The sequence below is a fragment of the Scleropages formosus genome, chromosome 5 (genome assembly GCF_900964775.1).
Source record: "Scleropages formosus chromosome 5, fSclFor1.1, whole genome shotgun sequence".
NCBI classification, from domain to species: domain Eukaryota; kingdom Metazoa; phylum Chordata; class Actinopteri; order Osteoglossiformes; family Osteoglossidae; genus Scleropages; species Scleropages formosus.
This window is the reverse complement of record NC_041810.1, coordinates 7,147,612-7,172,522: the sequence shown is the minus strand read 5'-3', so window position 1 is coordinate 7,172,522 and position 24,911 is coordinate 7,147,612. Positions and strand designations below refer to the sequence as shown.

Sequence of the window (24,911 nt, the reverse complement as noted above, 5' to 3'; positions counted from 1 at the left end):
CCCCGAACCCCCACATCGAGCCCAGAACATTGAGTCGCACGTCTACGCTTTCCCTCATGGGATACGTGGTCTGCCTCCTGACCCCAATCAACAGTGGTTTACAGCGACACCTGCTGGTGGGAGTTGGAGCCTATGGGGTCATGTCGGGTCAAGCTGAGATTGCATCATCGGTTGAGGGATGGACCGTGAAGCTCAACCGCGAGCAAAAATAGACGGGAACACTGGTGAGTTTCCAGGTGCGAGGTGGCCCCATCACACACGTGGTAAATTTACACCATCTCCGATAGTACCGCGGTCAGTGGGATGCTTCTGCTCCTCGGGTGCAGAGGTACGAGACCCTGGCCTACGCTCTATGTCCATAGCGGAAGTTAGTGCCCTGCCACACACACCAAGGAGGGGAAGGAAGACAAGGAAGGGGCATCTTGGCTGAGGTGTTCTTCCAGGTGAGGCTTTCTTCAGGTTTGCCTTTGGATTACTCGTGGAGATCATTCTCAGTGTTCGAAGACCAAACGATCCTTCTCAGCAAGTTCTTCAGCCTACAACAGTTTCAGGAGCTTCTCAAACCTGCAAGGAGCACCGATGGGCCGACCGTTTGGGCGACGCGGGTTGGTTAAAACGGCCACGAAAATCTCAGGATGTTTCAGGCTGCTTCTCGAAGACAAACTTTTTCTTTTTAAAACCTAGTTGAATTTAGCTTTATCCAGCCCCACCCCACGCGCCCAGACTGGTCCCAGTGTGGCGTCACTCCCATGCAGCAGCTGCCAAAAACATAAACGCACCCAAATACACCCAACACAAACAGACGGCACAAATAATTTTAAACAATCTCATTGTCAATGATCAAAACAGAAATTTGAAAACGAGGAGGAAGGGCGTCGAACCGGAGATGTTTGCGCTCGCTGGATTGCGAAGCGCCACGAATAAATATGAATATCAAAAACAAGGATGAAGTGAATTCAAAGACAACAGCGAAACAGAACCGAAATAAACAAAAGACGACAAAAAAGGAGCAGAATCGGGGGGGCGGGGGGGTTTGGGCCCCCTGCGGAACAATGCGGGGACAGGGGTTCGGCTCGCTTCTCTTCCCTTCCCCAAATTCGGCAACCTCTGCACTCGCGACGGTTGCCCGAGCCCCGTTTCCGCGGAGACCGAGCAACGTGGGCCGGGGCGCTGACGTTTCCATAGAAACTGGCTCTCGGCGCAGACGGCGACGGCGTCTGGAACACGATGCACCTGAGACGGTCCTCAGACTCTGTTCTCGGCTCCGACCCTCGTCCTGCGCACAGGCCTGCGGGTGGGGGGGGGAGGGAGGGAGTTGGACGGTGGACGACAATATTTTATCATATCTTCATCACCACCACCACCATCATCATCATCATCATCTCCTTCCTGGTGTTTCTGAGCTTTAGTGCTGAACCTGAGCGCTGGGGCCTCCTGGTCTTGCTACCTCTTACAGCGTCGCCGGGTTCATTGATCTCCTTCATTTACATTTTAATCACTTAGCGCAGCTTTTATGTGCACAGAAGAGAGAACGTCGCCACTGCGCCTCTTATTATTTATTATTATTATTTATTCATTCACGTGACACTTTTCTCCAGTGCTACTGACACTAAGCTGCTCACGCTAATTTTCCCATTTATACAGCAGAGTAATTTGCTCTGTATCGGTAACATTTGACTGCAAGGTGGTGCCTCTGACCACTACGCCACCTGCTGCCCCCAACTCGGGCCAGAAGGGGTCTTTCGTGCCACTATTTTCAGAGAAAGTCACTTCAAGCTGCTGTTCTGCGGTTGTGAACATGTAAAAGGTCTAAGGCACCTCTAAAAGGAGCTTTGGGGAGGCGAGGGGGTGGGGTGAGCCCCCCCCCAGCCCCACCCGGCGACACGTCAACAAACAAACCGTCTCCGTGGCGTCCACACGTACGAGCAAATGAAAATGGAGCGGCTGCCGCGATGACTGGCATCTCCAGCAGCGGAACGAAGTCGGGCTAATTTTACTCGCGCTACTTTCCAGATTGCCTTGATACGCAGCGGCGGCGACGCAGCCTGATAGTGCAACACTGATGCAACGTCTTCCCTTCGCCTTGCCGGGTCTCTCGAGCGTGAGCACACATGCACACATGCACACGCACGTGCTCGCACACAAACACAAGCAGACCGAGCTCCGGCTCGCTGGGGCCCGCCCGCCCGCCCACCTTCTGCCCTGGAGGTCCACGTGCTCCGCCGGGGTCTCCTGGAAGAAGCGGAGGTCATCCACGGATGCTCGGTAGCGGGTCTCCAGGGTGCCCTCTGCCCTGCGGTAGCTAGATAGCTGTCCCGGTGCTCTGGACAGCGGGGAGGTGGGGCAGGGGGCGGGGCAGGTCGGAGGCCCTAGGTACGAGCTGGACATATCGCCGTTCTCGTGCTGGAGCAGAGAGGGAGTCACGTTAATGAGGAATTCTGGGCCCGAAAAGTGCTCGTAGCGAGTCCTTGGAGTACAATTACAACCCAAAACACAGCACTGCACAGCAAGAGTGAGCGTGCTGCTCTGCGGTGAGTCACTGAATGACGGAGGTGCACGACAGGAAACGCCGATGCTACGCATTTACCCGGCCGCTCAGAATGTCTGTGTGGATGAGGAGGGAAGCAAGTTCCAGATCTTCGCTGTAGCTGTTCTTCAGGGGGACTGACCTGTATCCTGCGTATCGGCAGACAGGAAGTCGGTTACGAGTGAATAATTCATTTATCAGACCCTTTTCTCAAAAGTAGTTTACACTGATTTCCCCTTTTATACAGCAGAGTAATTTTTACTGTATCAGTTCATGGTAAGTACCTTGATCAAGGCTATTTGAGCAGGAGATGGGATCTGAACCCTGGTCCTTCAAGTGCAAAGCAGCAGCTCTAACCACTACGCCACCTACTGCCCTCTTAAGTGGTCGGTTGCTTCTGCTTAGCGCACACACACACACACACACACACACACACACACACACACACACACACACACACACACACACACACATATATATATATATACCGGTTTTGAGGCCAGTGATGGGAAAGGTGGCTTGGGCAAGGAAGTTCTGGTCGTTGAATATGTCGATATCGTACACGACAAAGCGCAGGAAGGCGAACTCTGTGTTGCAGACAGTGAAGCGGAATAACTTGCTGGCCCAGGTGGGGTTCAAACCGTTGTCAACTGCGGAAGAACAAACCGTGACGATGAACACGTCACCAAATTTCATATTCCTTCATTTACCAGACATTTTTCTCACAATTCTCTACAAATCACGGTAAACAAAAGAGCATCAACAACAGACAAAGAGCTTTAGACACGGACAGAGGATTATGCACACACAGCTTGATGCTGTCAGGAGATCAGGAGAGAAGTGGCTCTAAAAGACAATTTGAATGTGGGAGGGATTCAGCAGCTCTGAGGGAAACGGGGCGGTTGCTCAGAATCTCTTCTCACCAACGGAGTCAGTCTTCTGCTTGGCGCTGTCGTACTCTGCACCACACACCTCGATCTCGACCAGAGGGCACACGATGCCGCGACTGGGCTTGGGAAGGTGCCGGGCTCCCAGCACCTGGCGAGCAGAGAGCAGTACACTTCCATGTGTCTTTATCTCAGTCCAAACCCGTTCGAAATGTGCACGACATTCTCCCGTACTCCTCAGTCGGAAAATAAGTTTTTTTTTTTTAATTTCCCCAAAAGTGATGCAGCACTTGAGTTTAAAAAAGTGCAACAGATGAAGAGCTTTAAACACAGACGCAGGATTGTCCACGCACAGCTCGTTTGTCTGATTCCACCATTTTTACCAATGACTAAGGGAGGAGCTGCCCACAGAATTAATAGTAAATAGAAAGGTGGTCATGACATATGGTGTGAAGCAAATTTATGGAGCTGTTAGTGGGAGAGAAGGGGCTCTGAAAGAGATGAGTTTGACAGGGTTGTTGAATGTGGGAGGGATTCAGCAGTTCTGAGGGACACCAGGAGCTCAATCCACCACATCAGGGCCAAAACCAAGAACCTGCAGACTTTTGATTTTGGACCCCTGTGAGTTGGACCACCAAGCAGTCAATGGTGGTGGAGCTCAGCTCTCTTGCTGGTCTCTAGGGAGTGATCAGCTCATCACTAGTGCAAAATGCCATCCTGGATTCTCCTCCCTACCTCTATATGCAGGGTAATGGGCTCCACCCCCCGCAGGGAGAAGCGGTCGAAGGGGTCGAAGGTCTCCTCTCTCATGATGCCCGGCTGCAGCACGTATCCGGAGCCTCCATTCGGCACGAAGAGGGACTGGTTCATCTGCATGGGTTTGTCTGCAATGCATGCGAAGAAGCCAACTATCGGTTTGTAAAAAATGTGAAAATGTTCTAGGAAACTCAAACTAGCGAGCTGGAAATACAAAGGTACGATATAGATTGCCTTCAAATTTATTCATTTACATTCATTTATTTAGCAGACACTTTTCTCCAAAGCGACTTCCAGTGAACTCCATGTAGTGTTATCAGCCAACACACCTTATTCACCATGGTGACTTACACTGCTAGATACACTACTTACGCTGGGTCATTCATCCATACATCAGCGGAACACACACGCTTTCTCTGTCACTTGCACGCTATGGGTGAACCTGAACAGCATGTCTAATCATTGAGCAGAAGGTTTTTTCCAACGCCCCAATGTCTCAGAGAACAACACAAAAGTGCATTACACCAACAGAAAGAGATTTGGGTGCAGGCACATGATTCGACCGTACAGTCAATTTGTAACATACCACAGTACAAACCAATGTACATCAGTAGTTGCATATAGGGGTTTTTTTTTAAACACATAACATAGTACATGTTTATCGAACACATAGGAGATCTTTGGAAAAGTGAGTTTGAAGGACATGTATTTTGAGAGCACTACTCTGCTCGTACCCGGGGTCTGGAAGTTGAGGGCAACCAGCTGGCTGCCGCACAGCCACATGGGCAGCGGGTCGTAGTTGGAGGAGTCAAGGCGCTGGCCCTTTGGGTAGACGCGGGAGAGCTGGCGCCGGTTGTACTGCAGGAACTTCTTCCCTTTCGCCTTGTTCACATACTTCTCGGCCTTGGTCTCAGGGAAGGAGGACATGTCACGGCAGGAGGCCCTTTCTGTCCCGATCTCTGAGGGGCAGAGCACAGTGAGACTTTCTTCCAAAGAGACAGAGTATTTTCACTAACCCATTCATACAGCTGGATCATTTCTGCTCTATCAATTCCGGGTAAGGATCTTGATCAAGGCTGCTACAGCAGGAGGTGGGATTCAAACCCAGGACCTTTGAGTGCATGCTAATGAGACTAACCACTATGCTGCCCGCTGTCCCTAGTTTACTACAAATATCTCCTGGAAGACCAGCTTGAGGGCTGTGCTCTGACAGACCCAAAACAGTTGGAATGAGTCCTCCATCCGAGGGATGGGAACGGAAGAGGGGACAACGGCCAATCACAGAGCAGCTAGGAGAGCAAACATCTTCCACGGAGGGGTCTTACTGTCTTCGTCGAAGGGCACTGGGCGGCAGTAGACGACAAGGTCCGACAGCTCCAGGGCAATCTTCTTCCTCCTCTCCATCATCTTGCCTTCTTCAAGCTTGCAAGGAAAGGGGGCGTGGCGTTAGCAGAAGGAATGAGCCTTTCACGTTGGTCGGTGAACAGAACACAGCTAAACCGGTGCTTGACGCTGCCACCTCTCCGTAGCTTTCTGAGACACTCGGAAACAAGACCAAAAAGACCCACAACCTTCTGCATGCCGTACACTAGCAGGCTTTACCCAAAAATTGCCACCTCCACCAACCACTGACCTTGGCTTCCGTTGTCATGGCGACCTCGCGGATCTTCAATATCCAGTCATCGAGGTCCTCCTGGGTGTCTGCAGCAATTTCCAGAATCTGGCCGGCCCGCGGCATCGTCGTGGAGACCAAGGAGAAGACGTACGCCCTGGTGCCCTTCCCTTCTGGCCGCACCACTGGTGGAGAAGCAAGAGAAACCCCTTCCAGAACTTTCATCTCTTGTCAAAGAAGGGCCTTGCTTGCATGTTTGAGCCCTACAATTGCTAATTGCTTTATGAAATATTCACGTGTATAAATGAGTTAAAAGAGCCAAATTAAAGAGACTTTTGTGACATGAAATAATGGACATGATAATGTAAGTGAAACGTGGTGTGGGACAAAGTGGGCCGTAGCTCACCGATGTTACAGGAAGACACATCCACACTTCCTCTCAGCAGGTTTCCCAGCGGGCTGTTCTCAGGAAGAAGCTGCGAGCAGAGGATGGGAGGAGACCGAACCAGCTGTACGTCTTTTAGGGTATTAATATCTTACACCATTAATCCCTCCCGTCTTGTCTGTTTTGACCCAAATGCGGCGGAATGAGCTGCCTGTGTCCCTCAGAGTTGCGGAATATCCCCCACATTACAGAAGGGTCTCGAACCCATCTCCATGAGGGCCACTTCTCTCCTGATAGCTCCATAAATGAGTCCAACTCCGTCTGCTATGATTATCTATGTATTTGCTATTTAAATATCACTTCTACCGGAGCTACTGGCGGGCTGTGAACCAGCAATATGGTGGTACCAGACACACAAGCTGTGCGTCAATAATCCTGTGTCTGTGTCAAAGCTCTTCATCTGCCGCTGATGCTCTTTTGTTTACTCTGAGCTGTAGATCACTTTGGAAGAAGGTGTCTCATAAATAAATAAATGTGAGTGAAAGGTGGAGCGACGAAGGAACGGACGGGCACCTCTGGTTCCGCCGCCGTGAGGCCGACTTCCTCCACGTAGTTGGCTGGGAACCAGAGCTGCTTCTTCCCTCCGCAGTCCCCCCTCCACCTGGGCCGGGGGTAGAGCAGAGTTGGTGAGTGACTGACTGAGTTACCCCTCACCCCGCTGCTGGGTAGCCGTGAAATAGAGCCATAGAGTCTGTCACAGGGAGGGAGTGTTCACGAGTCAGCAATAAGTGCTGACTGCAGAACCATGTATGACACACGCTTGCAGGAGCTCCAACCCCTTCCTTCTGCGGCATCACTCACCAGCCCACCTCCGATTTCTCCACGTTATAAATGAGGGTGTTCACAGAGAACGAGAGCTCATCGTCCTGCTTGGCCTTGTACTCGTACAGCGCTTTCACAGTGCACTGTGGGAGACGGGTCAGGGGTGAGACGAGTTTAATATTTCATTTGTTCTCAGGTATTGAAAATCCACTTAATTTTACTGACCTTAAATGTCGGCATCTGATTGGCTTCCACATAAAATCCTGGATTACGTCCCTCATACAAAGACCCGTAATCTGGCTCCTGTGTTGAGAAACAAAACTCTGGTTGCGTTAAGAGTTGTTAAAAACGGTACCTGCTTAGTAGATATTAGAAAGACTTCTTATTTTAATGTTTTTTCTGAGCATGACTGGAAACAACTCGCTTCGTTTGCAACTCCAAAGTCATTTCTAGCACTGAGTGACAACAAATAAAGATTTAACAGTGCAAACATCCCTTAATTCCTTTGCAGATTCTGAAAAAGTAAAAAATGTTTCAGAATAACTTCTGTTTTTATTTAATTTGGCTTATATTACATAAACATATGCAGCATTCCTCATCCTGTTTTTGATCAAGGACACTGAGGAACACCAGACACAAGCTGTAAACACTGTGGAAGTGAGTTGAAAACAAGTTGCACGCTCCTCTTCTGTTTGGGTTCTCGTTACTGCCATCTATTGGCTGCGAGCATTAGAAGTGTTCTCTCTCTTGAAGAAAACACAGCAAACTGTACAATGGATCTCAGACATTTCACACCTTGACCATTCATACAATCGGGTGCCAGTGTATTAGCAGAGTAGAGAAGAGGCAACAGTGGGTGATGGCGAGATCCTCATTTGCACCCATCAGAGGGTTTGGTAAGAGGAGAGCCTGAAGAGGAACACAGGGCACTCACTGCCGTGCCAATCTTCTCCAGGGTTTCCTCGTTGATGGGGTAGCGCAGCGTCATCTTGCGGTAGAGCGGGTGCTTCTCGTAGTAACTGACCAGCTCCACCAGGCTGTCGAACTCTGATGTACCCAAGACCACCATCTGACGCTCCTGCTGGAGACGGCAGTGCTTGATCTTGCCCTCCGCCCTGCAGGTATAGAGAGGCTGAGGGTCATGTCAGGGTCTGTTGGCGCTTGTGGTAGGTAGGGGAAAATGAATCAATGCTAAATTCCCCCGTCTGTATTGACCCTCTCAGCATGGACTGCTTTTTCTAGAATCCCCGAGTAGTAACAGAACAAATGGGCACAGCACCAGCCGTCAGCCTCACACTTCATGTCGCGTTTTGAAGATTCACCTCTTTACTCATCACCTTAGATCTGTCAAGCTCTTCGCTGTTACTCGCTGATCTTTTTCACAGCAACAACGCGTTCTTGTGTCCTCGATCATATCTCATATCTGAGTTTAGCTGTGCGATATTTTTCTGCTGTTACTGATTGTTTGCTCCTGGTCCTGTACATTGCTTCAGTTAGTAATAGTTTTTTTGTTTTGGTTTTTTTTTTTTTTTTTTACGGGGGTGCAAGACATAGTGGTTAGAGCTGCCGCCTTTGACTTGATTGACCCAGTTTCGAATCTTCAGGCCTGCTGTACCACCCTTGATCAAGGTACTTGCCCTTAATTGTTACAGTAAAAATTATCCAGCTATATAATATGTAAATCAGTATAAGGAGCTTAGTGGATAAATGTAACATTGTGAGCTGCTTTGAAGAAAATTTCAAATTAATAAAGAATGATTTAATTGCTTCTATGTGTAGTCAATTTTCAATCCAATTTTCAAAGACTCTACATTCTCCTCAATCTGTAATCGAGAAGTCTAATCCTACATTCATTGTGTGTCAGAGACAATAAAGTTCTGCACTCATGTGTTACAATGAAGTGTGTAAACAGTTCCTAATTTGAAAACAAACTGATTCAGTATTCAAAGTATCTGGTCACTCTTATAGTTTTCATGAGACATCAGCAGGAAACTGAATACAAAGTGCCCTATTCAGCTCCATTCAGGAAAGGGCCACTGCTCAGGTGGAGGTAGAGGAAAGGAATTACCTGAAGGAGATGGCGAAAGAGTTGGGCTCCGTCCGCGCCCTCACAAGGAAGGCCCCATCTCGAGGCACCCTCATCAGCATGTTCTCTGCCTCGCTCCTCGACAGGTTGGCGTGGTACCACCTGCCATACACACACGCACAAATCCTCACACATAAAGCTTCTGCAGTGACGGAGACAATCATATGTCATGAAGGTGCATTATTAAATCCAAAGGGAATATCTATCAACTTAAAGAATCCAAACTGTTTCAGGTTCAGTAAAATGTAATTTTATATTTGTAACCGTATTAAAAATTTATTGTAATGTCACTCTGGAGAAAAACACCTGCAAAGTTATAACAATAATGAAAACTACAAAGATTTACTTCGGTTCTGTCAATACTATTTATGACCGGTCAGGTCAGATTATTAGGGAATGTCTTGTGAGTCGTCAAGGAAGGAGGCATCAGTGAGATTCAGTAATCTAAAGAGTTGATCTGCAGGTGGAAAACAGGCCGAACAATGTAAGATTGACAGTGAACTTGAACATCTATTTGCATGGGTGGCGCAGCGAGTAGCGCTGCTGTCTCACAGCGCCTGGGTGGTGCGAGAGGACGTGGGTTCAATCCCTGCTCAGTCTGTGTGGAGTTTGCATGTTCTCCCCGTGTCTGCGTGGGTTTCCTCCCACACTCCGAAGACCTGCTGTTCTGGTTCCCTCATAGAGTGTGACTGACACAGAGAGAGTGTGTTCCACTGGTGTATGGATGAGTGACCCATTGTAAGTAGCGTATCTAGCAGTGTAAGTCACCGTGGTGAATAAGGTGTGTGAGCTAATAACACTACATAGAGTTCATTGGAAGTTGCTTTGGAGAAAAGTATCTGCTAATAAAAGGGAAATGCATGGCTAAAAGTGTTAAATGGGCCGGAATGGTTTGAAGATGAAGATATCTTATTCTTCGAAATTCAAAGAATAAGCAAACACTCACGCCTTGCCCTTGTGGGCATTTGTCTGGGGAATGGGCTCCGTCAATCGCATCTCAAACTCATTGCAGCGCAGCGGCACCTGCTGGTAGTGAGCGATGAGCGCAAACAGGCTGTTGAACATCAGGTTCCCCGTCAGGTAGAACTTGACACCGCCAGCTTCCTGGCGCGAGTGGATGCGACAATGCTGGACTTTTCCAGACCGCCTAGGGAACAGTGGGGGTAGTTTACCCATAAGTCATTCACATCTATTTCATAACATGTTAATTCTGAAATTGAACTGAATGAAAAATGGTCTGAAGTGGTTACAAAAGCTTGCAGGGGGCATGATGGCTAAGAATCTGCACAGAAAAAGTTATCGGTGTGAAGCTCTGAGAATATGGGTCATGCAGTACCAGAAGGACATGCTGTAGTCTCCCACGAAGGTCTCACTCTCGCGCACCAGGAAGGATCCATCAGGGGCACCTGTCTCCAGGCAGTACTCGGACACCAGCCTCTCTGCAACCTGCCTCCCATCCCGACCTGCCCCCAGCTTCCCATGGAACCACTTCTCTGTCACATGTTGCTCCATGCCGCTGGATCCCTAAGACAGACGGACAGAGTCGGCAAGATCTATGCATCAAATTTTCACTTCTCTGCATTCATGACTCAAACTGGATCAGTTTGTAACCTGGAAGATCACCAACTGCAGCAGAGGTTTTTCCCTCACCTCCCTTTGGTCATCCTCATCTTCGTTGGCCTGGTTACTTGAGGTCTCCTCACTGTAGTAAATCTTGCTGTTCGTCAGAACAAAGAAATGGGGGTACCACTCCTGCAATGAGGGGGTTTCCGGGTCAGTTTAGGGGTTTCGGGAGCCTCAAAGCTAAGGTTTGGACAGTGTGGTCAGTTTGGCAAGTGCGTATGCCTCTGAAGTGTATTCAGGGAGGGGTATGAAGGTTTTTGTGAGGTCCTTACATGATTGATGGGGTCTTCCAGGTAGAGCATGCCATTTTTAACTGAGCTTCTGATGTCGGTCTCAGAGTAAGTAGCTGATGTAGACACTTCTTCATAGGCACTGCCCTCTGCAAGTTTCTTGTGCTGGAAAAGACAGGAACGAGGCATGAACGCAAAATCAACCCTCACTTCTCTCCTCAGGCTGGTGGTACAGCCAGCAATCCCTCACCTTGATGAGGATCTTCCTCCGGAGCTGGTTTGGTGATGGGAGACCGTCTGCTGACACATCCACTGCTTTGGTCAGCAGCATGTCCCCAAAGACCTGCTTGAAGAGCGTGGCCATGTTTCTCTGCTGGATGACACTGCAGTGGTCCTCGATGGACAGAATAACGGGATATCTGCAGCAGGTCAAGAGGAGGAGATTGGAAATGAGCCCGCATATCAGTTCAGATATCCTGGTGTTATATTTGATCTCACACGGCACATATATTGGCAAGACATATCATATATTGGCAAACATCTGCATTTGTGCCCAGTAGACTGACTAACTCAGATGTGATGAAGGCATGCTCTTTGATCGTATGCAGGACATCGCAGAACTTGATCTTCGTGGTAAGTGTGTGACCATGGTAGATGACTGGCAACCCGTCTGGCCCATCCCAGCAATCCACTGAGCAGTGATACACAAACACACAGAAAGGGATTTTTGCATTCAAACTGAAACCTGTGTTGACAGCACACAAAGAGGTGGAGTCACAACCCACTGTGAACATTTCGAAGTTGATGTTCGTCGCTCCCTGAACCAGCTTACATAGTGACCTACTTTCACTATTGCACTTGAGTCCTTCGTTTAAATCGCGCAAATGCACTTTGCAGGTCAAGCATGCTCAGTGCCAGACCCCTTCACGCACCACCCTGCAGGACGGCAGCATCGCATGACCTTATGTACGACAACAGTTAAGGAGGGATGAGGAGAAACTCACACTCGACGCAGCGGCAGCCCATTCTCAGACAACGGGCGTACGCCTCCAAAGACGACTCGCTGGAAAACTGGTCGCCTGTCAGGTAGCTGAAAACAGAGACAGGTGGAACTAAAGAAGAGTTCCCTTCCCAACCTGACAGACCAACACACATTCAAAGGTCCAATTCACACAGCCACATTTACATCGAAGAGGTGGGTTGACCTGAGAATTCAAGTCAAAGTTTGTCAACTGGGTGAACAAAGCAGCCCATTCACTTATAGACTCAGTCAGCAGAGTTTAAATAAATCAGGCATAAAGTGGAAATGTCCTACTCTGCAATTGCAGAAAGCAGAGTTAAATCTTTGTTTTATTTCTATTTACTGCAGCAAAAACCCAAGGCAACCCAGCTTCAGTGGTAAAGATGTCAATTACGTATTATGGGAGGAAGAGATCCAGTAGTGGGACAGGGGGTTGTTCATGTCCTCCGGGCAAACCTGATCCAGTCTGGAGTCCCAGATGGAGTTCTCCTCGGAGAACAAGAATGTCAGGAACTGCAGAGAGATGGAGAGAACATAAGGGCAGTTGGACTTAAAGGTCTAAATTGATTTAGAGTTGTTTCAGTTCCCTTTCTTCAATTGTGCTCTTAGCATCAGGCCTGACAAACAAATCACAGTTTTCCAGTGGTCCAAAAAAATAGAAAAAAGCTAAAATCCTGCCATTTCTCTGCCTGAACAAAAGATCTTACTTCTGTAGAAAATGTGAACTCCTTCCACATATCCAGTTAATGCATAAAATTCGATTTGATCAAAGTTATTGACGAAAACATTCATACAAACAGCCACATTGATGAAAACATCAAGAAGAATGTGGAACAAGGACAATTTCATACTTGGGCCTTTCTCAGATTTCAGGAGAATACAGCTCAGCAGTGTGAAAAAATGTCGTGTATGGAGCCCAGTTTAACAGTCCGATTTACTACTCCTTCCTTACCATTTTGCCATGTGGTGAAAGTGTTGCTGAATTGGGCCAAAGTGTGAAACCAAGCAACATAGGTCACTTCTGTAGAGAGGAAAAGAGCTTTTCTTTCACAAAAAAGTGCCATAGAAGAACATAATGCTCCAGTGTGCGAAAAAGGCACCGCTTAACGTGATAATTTCCCAAATGATCTCATTCTTTTTCAGATGAGTCAATGCTAGAGCTTGGTGACCACACAGTGCGTCTCCAGAAAGTTCCGTCCTCCACTTGTGTCTTTTAAAACCATTTTCGTTCATCAATCTGGCTGCTGCTCGCCCTCGTCTTTTTTCTCCATCTTTTCCAATCACCTCTGTCTTCTTGACAGAATCCAACCTTCTCAGAATATGATAATCTTCATCTCACCTTCATGGGTCCAGTGAGATTTCTGGTATGATTTAATCTAACATCCATTTCTAATACGGCACACAGAGAACGCCTATTTATAAGTTTATCAATTCTGATGACTTCCTGCTTTGATAAGGAAGTCTGACAGAGACAATGATGTAGTGATGTGACCACATGTTTAGATTAGACCCAATGTCATCTTAGGTGGGCTTCATCTACTTCAGCCTGACACTCATCTGATCCACATGTGGCAGGAAACAAATGCGGAAAACAAGAAAATCCGAACACTGGGCACATTTAAAAACATCCTGCCCCTCTATTTTTGGATCACAACAAAAGTAGAGACATTGCTTTCTTTGGAGACTTTACAGGCACTGACCTCATCTTGGTAGAAGAAAGGTCGTTCCACCTCTCTCAGGGGTTCCTGCAGGTAGCTGAGCATAAAGCTGTGCACCTTCGCAATGTCATCTGCCCACTGCTCCTACAAGGTTAAGTAACATGAAATGGAATAATGAATATTTTAAAAAACATACACATCTTTACTAAATGGGATGTTTTGATAGATCACCACATGAGTCTGCAGCTTCACCAAGGTCTTGATGCAAACCCTGCTCATTCAATCACCAGAATTACACACACTGCTCAGAAGAACGGGGGAAAAGCACGAGTGGGGTTGACATTAACGGTCCCCTTGAGGATTGAACTGAATGCACCACTGACCTTCTCTACCTTTGAGCTTGTCGTCTATCCGTGAGATCACCGCGTGAAGCCCAAGACCTTCTTAGTTTGAGTCAAACGTTAACTACTGCATACGTCACAAAATAGAAAGGCTATGTTACGGCGACACAGTGGTCGGGGTCACAGCGGGAGCAGGTATCTGACCCTCCTTACCTTCTGATGGTGCTGAAGGAAATACTGGAAGTCCTCCAGAGTGACTTTGAGCTCATCCGGCTGCTCTGCAGTACTTTAGAAAACAAGACCCCGCTTGTTAAACACGGGCTTGGCGTGAGGTCGACGTACGGGGACATCAACGCGACAGCATATGTCGACTCAGAGAACTTCATCAAACACTCTTCACATATCCAAGAAGAATCCGGCACTAGGGTTCTGGTTTGTTTCAGAGTAAGAAGGTAGGCCCTATAATTAGGCTTCATTGCCACATACCTTTGCAGGAAAGGAACATCCATCTGGAAGATAAACGCACAGAGCGACAAGGTCATGTTTTTCCCTTCTCAACCAATACATGTTGAGTCACACAGTCACTGCAGAAGTTCACAGAAGCAAACATCTGTGTAAACGGGAGGGGCAGGGCATACCAGTTTCTGTGCATCAAACATCAGCGTGCGGTAAAGTTGCTCAAACTGGCAGTAGGTGACGCCTCCATTCTTGAGGCCCACATCCTAAGACGCAGATGCAGGAAATAATATAGCAAAACACATGCTAGCGTAGAAACAATTAGCAAAAATAATTCAAACATACAGAACAGCAAATAAAAATGTAAAAGATCTATCCCTAGCCTCTGGACCAGTGTGTTCGTCCTTGCATTGGACATCCAGTCATTGAAACCCCTCCCATCACCACCACATTTATTTACATTTACACGTATTCATCTAGCAGAAGCTTTTCTCCAAAGCGACGAACATCTCGTAGAAAATACTGTTCATTACATTAGCAGGAAGAGACACTTAGATGCAGACGTGTGATTCTTAAGTGCAGTTAATTTGTTTCTTTCCGCCATATGAATCAACGCTCATCACACGAGTAGCTGCATAAAACTTTATCCACAATTCCTGATCACCTTCCTAGTAATTTTTTTGAGATACATATAAAAGATGTTTTAGAAACATATAAACATACATGTAAACTTGTCATTTATGGCTGCAGACAGAGTTCCTACGGGAACATTGAACCTATTTTACAAGTATCGCAATTGTACAGTTTTATTTATCCTCTTGTAATTTTAATGGCGCATGGTTTGCAGAACTATTATTTAAATTGCTGCTTCTACTGAAGTGTGGTGCGTTGCACTGACTGCAGCGCTGAAGGAACAACGAGATGGTCGGCGGAGCTCTTGCACGGACTCCTCTGAACTGAAGACCGATTCCTTTGCATCTAATGATTGTTATACTTGTTGTACACTTTCTGCAGTTTTAAAGGAGCAGTGTAGCTGTGTAAATCTTAGTCAGACCTGAAATGTCCAGTATTTTACACTGGAGTATTTTAGTACGGTATTTTACACATTTTAATCATGTATGGCTCATGCTTTATATTGCAAGGCAAATGTCACAGAATATTTTCTTGGTTGTTAAAAAAGATTAAAAAGATGTATGGCCACAGGTTCCTACAATTTAAGCTGCATAATTAAGGCAGGAAGTGACATGAGCAGAGGAGAAGAGACAGTTACCGGACACTTGTCACGAAGGAACCTCATGCTGGGCACCTTGTAGTTGACCTGACTCAGCATGTTCTTCAGGTCTTTGCAGGAAATCCTGGATTGAGGTGGCAAAGGTACATTGTCACAATGCAAGGCAACAAAGAAGGCAAAGTGGCGCCGCTGAACGTTGGGGGTGGACGTTGGAGACTCGTCATCTCGACCTCTTTGGTGAAGCCAGGCAGGTGGTGTATGTCCAACGTGTGACAAACCGCCGCAGCCAGACGTTCACGCAAAGATGGTCGGAGGTCTCAGGCCACTCTGGCCCATTCGCTGAGCAGGAAGCCTCGCGCCAGTGGCCGCCACCCCGCTACCCAGCATGCATCGGTACACAATACAGCTTTGAGCTTCACATGAGCAGAACAAGGGCTCAGAAACGTACTTCTCCTCTCGGTTGCGGTCAACGGCGTAGAACTGCTTCCGTAGCCACCTGGGGAAAGAGTTACGAAAGCACAACATGAAGGTACAGTTCGCCTTTAGTGACCAGTCGCTCAAATCACTGAACTTATTAATAGTTACTGACTCTCCAGGGGAAACACTTTGTTTCTAAGACTGGACGACCGAGGGGCAGCGGTGGTCAAAGAGCCTCTACTGTAAGACCGGAGAAGGTCTGGAGGGTTCAGACTCATGGTTTGTGTGCCCATCTGGTTACACACATGGGTCAGTGCGTGAGGTATGGAGTCTCCTCCATAGTGCTCTGTGGTGCTGAACTCCATCTGGTACGAACCTCTCAACCTGCAGAGGTGTGGAGGAACCAAGGGTGTCCTCCACCAGCCAGTCGAGTCCCTTCACCCACATGGACATCTCCTCATCAGACATAGCTGGCAAACAGGAAGGAAGCACAGGTATAACAAGGATGAGCAGTACCACTGTGTGTGTGTGAGAGACAGAGCTGGTATCTATAGTGAGTGTGTGTACACTGTGCAGTGCGAGCAGATTTGTGATCTAACGCAGATTATTGACTGATTCGTCCCATGAACATGTGCAGCATCCTCATCTCATTACTGATGACTGAGACTCAGGGACAGCAGACAGGAGCTGTAAACACTGTGGAGGTGAGGTGAATCACAGGGTTCCTGCACCACTCTTCTGCACTTTACTGCCATTTATAGACTCAGCAGCTAAACACAGGTCACAGTCACGTCAATACAAAGAGAAATGTTAGAAAATGTACGAATGGCAGTAATAAAATTTAAAAAAGAAACTGAAAAATGTTTAAGTTTAAAAAATTCATAAGTAGCGCTCTTTGTACTATGTGCTAGCCGCTCTCCGAATCTGAAGTCGCCGATCTCCTGATATCGCGCAGAGCCACCACCTGCTCGCTTGATCCGATTCCATCATCATTCTTTCAGAACATTTCCCCGCAACTCTCCACCTTCATCTCTAAGATCATCAACTCTTCGTTCCCCTCTGGCTTTTTCCCAGCTGCCTTCAAAAAAGCTCTAATTTCAACTCTGTTTAAAAAAATCCTCCCTGGACCCCAGTCTGGTTTAAAATTACAGATCGGTCTCTCTCCTCTCCTTCCTGTCTAAAACCCTAGAGCGGGCAGCCTGTGATCAACTGTCTGATTTCCTCACCCGGAACCATCTCCTCAATGGTCATCAGTCTGGTTTCAAAGTTGATCGCTCCACTGAGACTGCCCTTCTGGTGGTATCTGATGCTCTCCAAGCTGCTAGAGCTGCCTCCCTCTCCTCGATCTGTCTGCAGCATTCAACACTGTCAATCACCAGATTCTACTCTCCTCTCTTAACCAGCTTGGAATCAAAGGTGCAGCACTAAGATGGTCTGAGTCCTACCTCTCTGACAGATCCTATCAAGTGGTCTGGTGGAGCGCTCGTTCTTCTCCTCTGCCTCTCTCAACCGGTGTTCCGCAGGGCTTGGTATTGGGTCCTCTTCTTTTCTCGATCTACACCTCCTCCCTCAATCCGATCATAGCCTCCCATGGATTCAAATACCACTGCTATGCTGATGATACCCAACTCTTATTCTCCTTTCCACCTGGTGTGTCAGACATTTTAGCACGCATTGCTGCCTGCCTGTCGGACATCTCTTCATGGATGTATGATAACCACCTCCAACTCAACCGCTCCAAAACAGAGATTCTTTACCTCCCAGTTGACCTGTCCTCCTGTCACGACCTCTCGATCAAACTGGACAACTCATTCATTTCGCCTAGCTCCTTCGCTAAGAGTCTCGGAGTAATGATTGATGCGAGTCTGTGATTCTCTCAACATATCGAAGCCACAACCCGGTCCTGCAGATACATCCTGCATAATATTTGTAGGATCCGTCTCTATCTCACTTCTGACTTTGCCCAACTACTTGTCCAGGCCATGGTGACTTCCCGTCTGGACTACTGCAACTCTCTTTTGTGTGGACTTCCTGCTAATGCCATCAAATCTCTGCAGCTTCTGCAGAATGCTGCTGCACGAGCTGTGTTTGATTTGCCAAAGCGTACCCATATCTCCTCTACTCATCTCTCTGCACTGGCTTCCTATAGCTGTGCGAATAAAATTCAAAACCCTGGATACTGCATACAAATGCATCAACAGAACTGCTTCCGGCTATTTACAGGACTTGATCAACCGGTACACCCCAGCCAGGCCCCTTCGCTCATCTACTTGTGCTCGCTTGGTGGTCCCACGCACGAAAGGCAAAGCTCGGAGGTTCTCGGTTCCGGATCCGTTGTGGTGGAACGACCTTCCCCTGTCACTCAGAACTGCGGAAACTCTGTCTGTTTTCAAGAAGGGTCTGAAAACCCACCTTTTCCAGATCCACTTCGCCCAAGATCTCTTCAGATCGTCTATGGTGTAACTGTTCACGCATCGTAACTCCAGAAGCATCCCCAGATACAACCTTTATTAAGCCACAACGCTGGTATTGTACTGCTCATTTGTGTGTCTTATAATATTTACTTTTAAAAAAATTAAAAATAAATAAATAAATAAAATTGGTGCAGGTATCGGGATTTGTCTGTGTCTTACGCACCTACTTGAACGATGAACCTCGGTGTAGCAAGTGGTAGGGAACAAATTAGGTTTGCCTGAGACTTTCATGTCTGCAGCTACGTCTCCTTCTCTTAATGTAATACATAAACTGTACTTTTGCTGAGATGTACGTCACTTTGGACAAAAGCATCTGCTAAATGGATGAATTTAAAAGTAAATGTGCTGTTGTGGTGGCGCACAGTGTCCCCCCAGGGACCATTATTTTTGTGCACAGTGTTTAGTGTGTGTTCAGAGTCTGTACAGTGCTGTTTTACCACGGTTTCGTCTGCCTACCTGCCAGACTGAGGGCCTTGAGGCGGAACTCGGTGCCGTACAGGATGATGAAGCAGTGAGCATGTTCGGCCCTGGGTGAAGAGTCTTCGCAAGGACGTTCAGCGTCCCCGGACCTCTGGCCAACCCGGATCTCCTTTATCTCCCGGATATCAACTGCGAGGAAGGGGGGGGGGGGGGGGGTGTAGAAATGTGAATTAATGCACATGATACAGAAATGTTATGCATGACTTAAGAGCCTCTAACACATCACCTCAACATCTACACACACTTTTGCTCCAGATCGACCAAAACATTCCAGCTGTGGCATCTAAATGTGAGGCTTTATATGGATATTCATATTTTCACAAACACTCTAATTTGAACAAAGTGGACAATGGAAATGACAGTACAAAGTGTGAATATCAAATTATTGACAGGAAGTAGGTTTCAAACGGCTGAATTTGTCAGAAGAACACAAAAGCCCACACGCTTTTTCTGCAGGTACCTCATGAATAATAAAAGTAGAAAGGGCCTGGTGTTTTCAGAGAGAAAATATTAAAAATGCAGTATATTTCATGCACGTTCTTGACCCCAGAGCTGTAGATGCCGAACAGGCTGAATGTTTACCGCTGGACCTGCAGATCTGGAGCAGCAGGTGGCGCAGTGTTTAGAGCTGCCACCTTTGACTTGAAGGAACCGGGTTCGAATCCCACCTCCCGCTGCAGTAAATACCCCCTAGACCGAGGTATTTACCCCACAGCGCTACAGTAAAAATTTCCCTGCTCTAAAAATGGGCAAATCGGTGTGAATCACTTTGGACGAAAATGTCAGGTAACTAAAGGCTGCAGGAAAATAAAGTGAAACGCCCTGGACCCAACAACATACCGGATGCTACAAGGCTGCCAGCTCAATCTGGAAAAGACTAGTTAATTAAACAGAAACGGAAACGTGGTAAAAACTACTACCCACATGAAGTAACACTGCAAACAACAACACGGGGGTGTTTGATTTATTAAAAAAAAAAAAAAAAAAAAAAAAAAAAAAAAAAAAAACAAACCCCATGTGATCATACTTTCCAGAAAACTCTGCGGTAGCAGGCAAAGGACCCCCCCCCCCCCCCCCCCGGCAGCAGGAGTTAAACTGGTGCGTGTCAGCGGCTAGCAGGTGGCCCACGGAGCGAGTCCATGACGAAGACGTCGCCCACGCTGCTCCCCCCTCGCCGAGCGCCTTTGAGTCACACAACCATGAGGCAACCGGGCGATGGCTGTGAGATAAGGCACTTCCGCCACCCCAACCCCCTCCAGCTAACAAGAACAAAAAGTGCTTTGCCTGTGAAACCGAGGCACCGCTCTGCCGCTCGTCGTCACCTTATCTGCCTCCGAGCTCCCGAAAGCGAAAGCAGTTGCCGGGGCCCGAGGTGCTGCACCGGGACGCCTCCGACTGCCGCCTCACCGCCCAAATTCACGAAGCCGTGCTACGAGAGTCAGAAACGGGTCGATACCCACTTTCCCACCTCCTGCCGTAGTGCCCTTGATTGTGGTTCGGGGTAAATGGGTAGAAGTAGCTCAACGCCCTGACTGCGGAGGGGAGCAGCAGACTAATAGAAAATTAATAATGGTGAGAAATTTATGTTACGCATGTGTGAAACACGTCGAGAAGAGACTTAAGGTTTCGTCCCAGCGAGCGGTAGGAAAGGATGAAAAAGGACCGCGAGGCTCTGATTGCTCTAGACCACAGGAAATAAGAGCTACCGCGCGGCCTTCTCCGCCCCGCAGCCGGCAGGCAAACCGCTCGTTTGCAGCGGCGCCAGGAGCTCCGAGTCGAGCGACCACACCGCTTCGAAAGGGTCCGTCAAGCCCAGCGTCACTAATTCTCATATTTACTCTGTTTTTAGCAAGGCCTAGAAGCGGAATCAAAATCAGTGGTGAAAAAGTGCGATACGGGGGGGCGTCGGTGGGACGTGATCCGGCTATCTTCACGGCTGTGTCACACGATAAGCGCAATAAAACTTAGTAAAAAAAAAACAATATTTCAGCAACACATACACAATGAACAATTGCATACACAAATATAGACAGTATGAAGCACTGCTGGGGGAGGTGACGTTGCCTCCTTGTCTGACAGCGAAGGGAGGTGGAGCTCATGTGGAAAACTGTCACCGGGTGAGACGCCAGTTCATAAACATCTGTCATATCCATACGCTCCAGATGTGGTTTCGTGTTGTTCTGAGACGTACGTTCTGTTGGAGAAAAGCGTTGGCTACATTTACGTTTCTTCAGTTATCCGACGCTTTGCTCCAAAGCGACTTACAGTGTTAATGTCCCTACAGTTATCTGCCCATTTATACAGCTGGGTAGTTTTTTTTTTTTTCCTGGAGCGATTTGGGGTTAGTATATTTCTCAAGGGAAAAAAAAAAGCTGAGGGGGGGCACAACTCGAACCTGCGACCTTTGGCTCTAGAGGCATCAACCGCTACGCCATCAGCTGCCCCAGGATTACACACCCATAAATGCACATGAAAATGTAAATATTCTCTTCTATTTATTTTCCGGGGGGCTCCGATCACCAAGGCGACAGCACTCACCACGAGGGCTTCTCTTGCTCCTTGGACAGTCGTTCAAGTTCAGTCAAATAATATTGATATTATTAGAATGAATAGTTAGCCTTCAGTCCCTGTGCTCCCTGTTGCCAGTGCATTTCTCTGCTCTGCCACAACATGGGCACCAATGACTTTTACCACATTTACACTTTTTGAGTCACCAGACGCTCTTCTCCAAAATGATGTGCAGCTCAGAGTAAACAAAGTGCACCGTCAACAGACAAAGGGCTTTAGACACAGAGCTTTGATTACTGAAACACACCACCATGTTGCTGGTTCACATCCCTCCAGTATCTCCTATAGAAGTGACATTCAGATAGAAAATACATTAATAATCACAGCAGATGGAGCTGTCAGGAGGTGGGTTCGAGACGCTTTGTGAACGGTGAGGGATTCAGCACTCTGCCTCCGAGGGACAGAAGATGATCATTCCAGCACATCAGGAACAAAACCGAGGACTTACAAACTTAATTTTGGACTCTCGTGATCTGGACCACCAAAATCTAGTTCCTGAGCTACATAATCTGTTACATTAATTGTATGAAGTGAAATTTTTCCTGCTGTGACAGAGCCACACAGAAACATTCAGACTCTCAGACACGTCATGTGATCTTCCATTAGCGACAGAGTCCATGAGCTCATGCGTCCGTGGGTTGGTGTTCATGATGGCTGAATAAATACAGAACTGATGAGAGGAAAAACAAAAAAATAAAATAGAATCTTCTCGGTCCAAATGACCAGGACATCGGTGCCGCTGGACGGGACACTGGACACTCCACTAATTTTCTGCTTCCCAGGGAAATACATCAGTTACATTTGTTCGTATTTTACTTTTTCTCCAACCAAGACAAAGTGCTGCGATAAAAGGCCTTGGGTTTGAACCCTGTCTCCTGCTGTAGGCCCCTAAATCAAGGTAGTGACCCTGAAGCAACACAGTAAAAATTACCCTGCTACAAATAAAACTCAAAATGTTTCAACAAAAACCTCAAACCTGCTTAAGGCGGAAAAAATAAGCTGTGCGACTTTCATTGGATGTGAAGGTATGGTGAAGCGTACGGTAAATAGCAGGGTACAAACAAGTAGAGCATCGGCGCTGTTGAAAACCCTACAAGGTCAACTTTTCCGGATGCTCCCGGTTCCGTCCCGAGGACGCGAGCGGAGGACGGAACGTTCTGGAAGGACTTGACATGAGGGGCAATCAAGAGCTGGCATCAAATTGATGGCCCTGAACATCCACAGCTGGCTGTTTCACAGTCCAACGTTGGGTTATGACCCAAACATCCAGTCACTGCCGACCAGCTCTCGAATTCACACCGTACGACACGCGGGGGAAGGAAGGAGAAGGGTTCGATCTCGATCCCGCCTCGGCGCAACAGCGGGAGCCGTCTACCGAAGCCACACGCGCATCATGGAAGGAAAGTGTGAGAAGGTGCTGCTTCGGAACACGCAACTGCAACACACGCTTGACACTGGAAGAGTGTTGGACGAGTCAGCGCTGCAGATGTCATCGTAGGGCTGTGGGTGGTATTTATTTGACCACCGATCCATCATACTCAACATGAGGTGGAGAGAGAGGCATTTGCCTTGGTCTAAACACACATGTAGAGACTTTCGCCTACAGCGTTTGTTGCCCATGACCTGCTGCATCCGGAGCTCACTGCGGCTCTGCATCATGCTTCCTGCACGAAGCCGCGAGACAGAGCAGGAGGGAGGGTCCTTCGAAGCCTGCGCCCAACAGTTTCATCAAGCAAACTCATATTCTCACTGTAATCTTCCCATAATCTTGAGAAGAACCACCTGCTACTACAACTCAAGGGCTGCAGCTTCATAAAATTTCTCCACTTTACACCGAGCTGCACATGTTCAAGTTCTGCGGCCTCACTCGCCGAAACCTCCTCCACACGTTCGCATATACTGGGGCATCAATATTACCGCTATTCACATTTTCTTTAGCCTTCATTTACCTTACAGAGTAAGATAACGAGCTTTACCCTGATTTCTCCATTTACACAGCAGGGCAATTTTTGGTGTAGCGATTAAGGGTCAGAACCTCCATCTAGAGCACTGCAGCGGGAGGTGGGACTCAAACCCAAAGCCCTTAGGCTGCCTTCTTGAGTGCTTATGAAAGCTTCACACAGGAAAGGAAAGACCACCTGTCTCCTTTGGGCTCAGGAGCCTTAACCACTTACTTCCCCCTTCGACTTTGTCCGTTCCTCTGGTCCAGATGACCTGCCTGGTCTCCAGCTTCACCTGAAAGGTCCTCCTCTCCGGCCGCTGAGACTTCTTCGAGTAGAAGAGCGTGAGGACGGTGCCGACCTCCAGGTCTCGGAAGAGCTTGTTGGCTTCGGCTTCGTTGTCGCCCCGCGGGGGGAACCGAGCTTTGGAGCTCATGGTGGCGGGGAGGGCGGTGGGGTGGCACTGCCGTCTCAGAACCGGTTAGACACACAGCAGCGTGGAGGAGGAAACCTGAGGAACATGGGTCTGGATCTGTTCACCATGCAGGCCCTCAATTTTCACAAAAACACCCCCCCAACACACACATACAGGAAGCCAGAGCAGGTGTGTATGGGCATCACAGCAAGAGGTGAGGCCAGAATCCCACCAAACTCTTACCTGAGTCTGACCTGGACTCCTCAAGGGCACCATCGAGCTTCTCCACCCCAAGGTGCCGACGGCGTTACTCAGCATTCGCTTGACACAAGGCAGCGTTTCACAAACGTTCGCCGCCCGAACACGGAAAACGCGCGACACGCCACGCAAGACACCGCTCACCTGCGGCGCATGTTGCTCGGCGTGCGCTGTGGCTCACACGGAGCTGGAGGAAGTGTGTGTGTGCAAGAGAGAGAGAGAGAGACTGTGTGGTTGCTGCCTTTGCTCACCGTGTTTTACCGTTACACATGTACTCTTAAAATAAACGCCCTCCCCCTTTTTCCTCAAACCACAGCACCTGAGCCTCAGCCAGACCCCCGGCGTAGCCTCGGTCGCCCCCGCACGCAGATGCCGGCCTGCTGCCCTCCGAGTTCCCCACATGGAAGACCAGCCCCTTCCCACACCGGATCCCTCAGGAGAGAGAGGAAAAAAAAAGTTGGGGCAATGTTGCTCTTAAAGACGCCGCGCTCGCTGTTTACATCATCGTTCACCCCTTCAGCTCACCACAAATTTACCTTAAAGCTCCATCCTTTTTACATTTATGCAGTACTTCTCTCCAAAACGACTTATCTAGTTAAATAGCAGGGTAATTCGGTGCAACCGCATCTATACCATATCAATTCAGGGTAAATACCTTGATCAAGGGTACAAGAGCAGAAGGTGGGATTCAATCTTGGGAACTGCAAGACAAACTCTGACCACT

General features: G+C 48.1%; 1 protein-coding gene across 2 annotated transcripts; it reads right to left on the bottom strand.

The window, feature by feature from the left end:
• Window positions 1-46: 46 nt before the first annotated feature.
• Window positions 47-24,398, bottom strand: LOC108926447 (1-phosphatidylinositol 4,5-bisphosphate phosphodiesterase gamma-1-like). 2 transcript variants are annotated; one of them, XM_018739121.2, is made up of 33 exons: window positions 24,173-24,398; window positions 23,749-24,025; window positions 18,983-19,135; window positions 16,429-16,522; window positions 16,084-16,131; window positions 15,675-15,759; window positions 14,587-14,670; window positions 14,435-14,457; window positions 14,162-14,234; window positions 13,650-13,751; window positions 12,344-12,462; window positions 11,933-12,018; window positions 11,499-11,619; window positions 11,179-11,347; window positions 10,971-11,093; window positions 10,726-10,827; window positions 10,412-10,599; window positions 10,022-10,222; window positions 9,058-9,177; window positions 7,924-8,104; window positions 7,215-7,292; window positions 7,029-7,132; window positions 6,741-6,828; window positions 6,189-6,258; window positions 5,804-5,967; window positions 5,496-5,592; window positions 4,905-5,129; window positions 4,150-4,298; window positions 3,451-3,565; window positions 3,016-3,177; window positions 2,588-2,676; window positions 2,195-2,403; window positions 47-1,288 (listed from the first exon to the last, which is right to left on the bottom strand). In XM_018739121.2, the coding sequence occupies exons 2-33, from the start codon at window positions 23,948-23,950 to the stop codon at window positions 1,246-1,248; spliced, it is 3,867 nt and encodes a 1,288-aa protein (XP_018594637.2). In that variant the 5' UTR covers window positions 23,951-24,025; window positions 24,173-24,398; the 3' UTR covers window positions 47-1,245. The 2 variants fall into 2 exon arrangements, with proteins under 2 accessions (XP_018594637.2, XP_029108181.1); XM_029252348.1 differs by lacking the exons at window positions 18,983-19,135; window positions 23,749-24,025; window positions 24,173-24,398 and adding an exon at window positions 17,498-17,523.
• Between the last annotated feature and the right edge of the window lie 513 nt (window positions 24,399-24,911).